The 4241-nt window shown below is 66.9% G+C and overlaps 1 protein-coding gene across 1 annotated transcript in view; it reads left to right on the forward strand.

Moving 5' to 3' along the window:
- Nucleotides 1-346: 346 nt before the first annotated feature.
- Nucleotides 347-4241, forward strand: part of UNCX (UNC homeobox) — a 4350-nt gene continuing 455 nt past the window's right edge. Inside the window, exons 1-3 of the mRNA XM_015133153.3 lie at nucleotides 347-662; nucleotides 887-1062; nucleotides 3208-4241. The exon at nucleotides 3208-4241 is cut by the window's right edge and continues 455 nt beyond it. Of these exons, the coding sequence (XP_014988639.3) occupies nucleotides 389-662; nucleotides 887-1062; nucleotides 3208-4241 (1484 nt within the window). The 5' untranslated portion in view covers nucleotides 347-388. The remainder of the gene's footprint in view (nucleotides 663-886; nucleotides 1063-3207) is intronic.

The raw sequence follows: 4241 nt of genomic DNA on the forward strand, positions 1-4241 counted from the left end.
GCCTGTCCCTGGGCGGCCCCTCCCTCCCTCCCTCCTGCTCCCCCCACCCCCCAGCTCGTCTTGTTGTGACAGTTCCTGATACTGTTTATTGAGGTGCATGTCAGGTATAATTAGCAATCGATATGGAAAACGTTTCCCTGCACCCAGCACGCCTCTGACGTCAGAGCCGATTAGCGCTTCTTATTGGTCCCAAATTCCCCGGGCCGCGGCTAATTATCGGGAGCTTGATGTTGATAAGTAAAGCGCCGGAGTGCGGGCGAAGCATGTGTGGGGCTCCGGGTCCCTGTCTCCGCCGCCGCCGCCGCCCGCGCCTCCCGCCGCTGGCCCGCACCGGCCCCGGCCCGCGCCCCCGCGCCCCGCCACCGGCCCCGCCGGCCCCCCGAGAGAGATGATGGACGGCCGCCTCCTGGAGCACCCGCATGCCCAGTTCGGGGGCTCGCTGGGCGGTGTGGTGGGCTTCCCCTACCCGTTGGGCCACCACCACGTGTACGAGCTGGCCGGGCACCAGCTGCAGTCGGCCGCCGCCGCCGCCTCGGTGCCCTTCTCCATCGACGGCCTGCTCGGGGGCTCGTGCGCCGCCGCCGCCTCGGTGGTCAACCCCACGCCGCTGCTGCCGGCCGCCTGCGGGGTCGGCGGGGACGGCCAGCCCTTCAAGCTGTCAGGTAGGCGCCGCGGGCGGGCGGGCGGGGAGGAGCGCGGCTGGGGGCGGGGGCCCTGATCGGGCCGAGGCGCTGGGGGGCCTGGGGCTGGCGAAGGAGAGCCGGCCCCTAGGCAGCCGTCTCTGCGCACCCCCGGATCCGGGCGGCCAGCGGGTAGCGGGAGGGAGGGGAGGGGGTCGGGCCTGGGCCGGTGGCTGAGCCGCGCGGCGTCCTGTGCCTGCCCGCAGACTCGGGGGACCCGGACAAGGAGAGCCCGGGCTGCAAGCGGCGGCGCACCCGCACCAACTTCACCGGCTGGCAGCTAGAGGAGCTGGAGAAGGCGTTCAACGAGAGCCACTATCCCGACGTGTTCATGCGCGAGGCGCTGGCGCTGCGCCTAGACCTGGTCGAGTCCCGAGTTCAGGTAAAGACCCGGCGTCACTCCCGGATTCGCCATCCGGACCCCGGGCTCGGGGCGCGCCGGGACGCCTTTGTTCCAGGTGGCGAGGTATCTTCCCCTTGCCGCGGGCCCGCTTTGCCCTCGCCTGCTGGGGAAGAGTGGAGGGGTTGGGGTTTAGGGGCTCGGCCCCTCACGGACAGCAGGGTGGGTTAACCGCCCCCCAAAAGCCTGGGTGGCTTGAGAAGGGCTGGCGGTAACACCTAAGTCTCCGGAATGGCGGCTGCGTCCGAACCGGGAAGCGGCGTGGTGGGTTGGCGGCGGCCGGGCCAAGTGAGGTCTCCCGGCAGGGGCAAGGCTCCGACCTGGAGGAGAGAGGGAAGGGGACCCCCCTCCCACGCACCGCCTCAAGCTCCCGCGCGAGGCTCTGTCACCCAGCCTGGAGCAAACGAGTCTGTTTACCTTGCGCCTGCAAAATATTCAGATGGAAACATGTATTTATTCATCGCTTTGCAGAAGGGGACAGCTGAGGAAGGAGAGGCAGAAGCCTAAACAGTTAACACATTGAGAAAGTGGGAGAAACAAGTTGTCTGAATTTTTAATAATACCCCGGTCTCATCTTTTTCTTATGACTGTGCTCCCGTAAATTTGCTATCATTTGGAGATGGCTGATGGTATTCTTTTTAAAAACACAGTGTCAGCTTGGTGGATTAAAAATTCCAAGATGATTTGTGCATAATTGAATGTTTCCCTGGAGCAAAGAAATCCTCTTTTTCTGGGGTGGGTGCGGTGTGGGGTCCAGGTCTGGGGTGCGATGTGTGGCTGTGGGTGCTAGGCGTTGAGGCAGACGCTGGCAAAACGCCTGTTTATCACCAATAGCTTTGTCTAAAAAGGTGTGTTTGTCCTGTGCTTGGACCTCCTCTCGTGACCTCTTCTGCTTGGAAATCCTTTTATCCAATTTGTTCTAAGTGTCTTAAGTGAAGTCAAGACCCCTTCATGTCTCCCCTAATACGATAATGACTAATTCTTACTGGCAAGGCAGTCCAGAATTCGCACCAAAAAAAAAAAAAAAAAAAAAAAAGAAAAAGAAAAAGTTTAAAGAAGGAAAAGGCGGTTACAGCCTTGGGGGGATTCGGCTTCATGCTGGAGACCTCCCCATGGACAAGGCTCCCTGCAACCAGGCTGGGCCTGCTACTGTGCAAGTCTCTGTACATCCGCGACAAAGAATCCGTATTAACGCGCTCTCTTGGGGAGGGCAGCACTGCCCGAGATTCCGCGGGGCTCAGACGGATATGACTGTGTGTGTTTGGTGGCTGGAGGTTGAGTGAAGGTGTAGCGCTGCTGTCCCCGGATGTCCTGTGTGGCTCCCCAGGACAAGGACTGCAGACAGAGTGGAAGAGACGAGATGGGCCCAGCCTCTCCTCCCGGCCTAGTGGTCGCCTCTTGCCTCCCCACCGGCCTTGGCCGGTGGCCCAGGCCAAGCACGACTGGTATGGGAAGGCTCCGTTGGTGCCCTGGTCCAGGGCTTGCAGAAAGAAGGCTGTGTTAGCTGTGTCTTGGGAGGGAGGCTGCAGAGGCCCACCCAAGTACGCCTCCCCAGGCCCTTCCGGACGAAGAAGCACCCAGATTTCCCTTCAAGGGAATCCGCCTCCCCGCCCCCCCCCCACGGCCCCCGCGAAATCTGGGCTTTGACACAGTCTCCAAGGGGCCGAAGACAGGCGTGGAGGGCGGCTGTGGCCCAGCAGTCCAACGGCAGGATGGTCAGCGCCAGGCCGGGCGGGCTGCTTAGAACACGAGCCGTGAGCGGCCAGGAAGGGCGAGCAGGGTCCTTACTCTCTGCCTCCGGACCAGGAACCCGACGCCCTCCGTCCGGGGCCAGACCGGCCCCCCAAGGAAGGGGCGGCTCCCAGGTCCCCGAGGTGAGAAGCCAGAGAGGGAAGCTGGCCGGGAGGCCCTGTCTACGCGTCTTCCGGGTAGAAAAGGCGCTCGCTGGAACCTGCAGCTCCAGTGGCAAAGCCCAGCTCCGGGCCCGCCCGCCCGCGCGGCCTGACTCCAGCCCCCGGCCGAGTGGAGGTTGTGCAGGCCGGTCTAGGGGGAGCGGGGAGGTCTTCTGCCCCGGCGGCCAGCCCGCCGCCTGATTGTGGCTTCCTCTCCCCTATCCGGCTGCTCTAGGTCTGGTTCCAAAACCGCCGGGCCAAGTGGAGGAAGAAGGAGAACACGAAGAAGGGCCCGGGGCGGCCGGCGCACAACTCGCACCCAACCACGTGCAGCGGCGAGCCCATGGACCCGGAGGAGATCGCGCGCAAGGAGCTGGAGAAGATGGAGAAGAAGAAGCGCAAGCACGAGAAGAAGCTGCTGAAGAGCCAGGGCCGCCACCTGCACTCGCCCGGCGGCCTGTCCCTGCATAGCGCGCCCAGCTCCGACAGCGACAGCGGCGGCGGCGGCCTCTCTCCGGAACCTCCCGAGCCGCCGCCGCCCGCCGCCAAGGGCCCAGGAGCGCACGCCTCCGGCGCCGTGGGGACCGCGCCCGCCCCTCCCGGCGAGCCGCCTGCGCCCGGCACCTGCGACCCCGCCTTCTACCCGAGCCAAAGAAGCGGCGCCGGCCCACAGCCGCGCCCAGGTCGCCCTGCGGACAAGGACGCGGCCTCGTGCGGGCCAGGGGCGGCTGTGGCGGCGGCGGAGCGCGGCGCCGCGGGGCTGCCCAAGGCCAGCCCGTTCAGCGTGGAGAGCCTCCTGTCCGACTCGCCGCCGCGCCGGAAAGCCGCTTCCAACGCCGCCGCCGCCGCCGCCGCGGGGCTGGACTTCGCGCCCGGGCTGCCGTGCGCGCCGCGGACCCTGATCGGCAAAGGCCACTTCCTCCTCTACCCCATCACGCAGCCGCTCGGCTTCCTGGTGCCGCAGGCCGCGCTCAAGGGCGGCGCGGGATTGGAGCCGGCGCCCAAGGACGCGCCGCCAGCGCCCGCCGCGCCGCCCGCGCCACCGGCCCAGGCCAGCTTCGGGGCCTTCTCGGGGCCCGGCGGCGCCCCGGACTCGGCCTTCGCGCGCCGCAGCCCCGACGCCGTCGCCTCCCCGGGGGCCCCGGCCCCGGCGCCTTTCCGTGACCTCGCCTCGGCAGCGGCGACCGAGGGCGGCGGCGGGGACTGCGCGGACGCGGGGACCGCCGGCCCCGCGCCCCCGCCGCCCGTGCAGTCGCCCGGGCCCGGCCC

Source organism: Macaca mulatta, chromosome 3, assembly GCF_049350105.2.
Source record: "Macaca mulatta isolate MMU2019108-1 chromosome 3, T2T-MMU8v2.0, whole genome shotgun sequence".
NCBI classification, from domain to species: Eukaryota; Metazoa; Chordata; class Mammalia; order Primates; family Cercopithecidae; genus Macaca; species Macaca mulatta.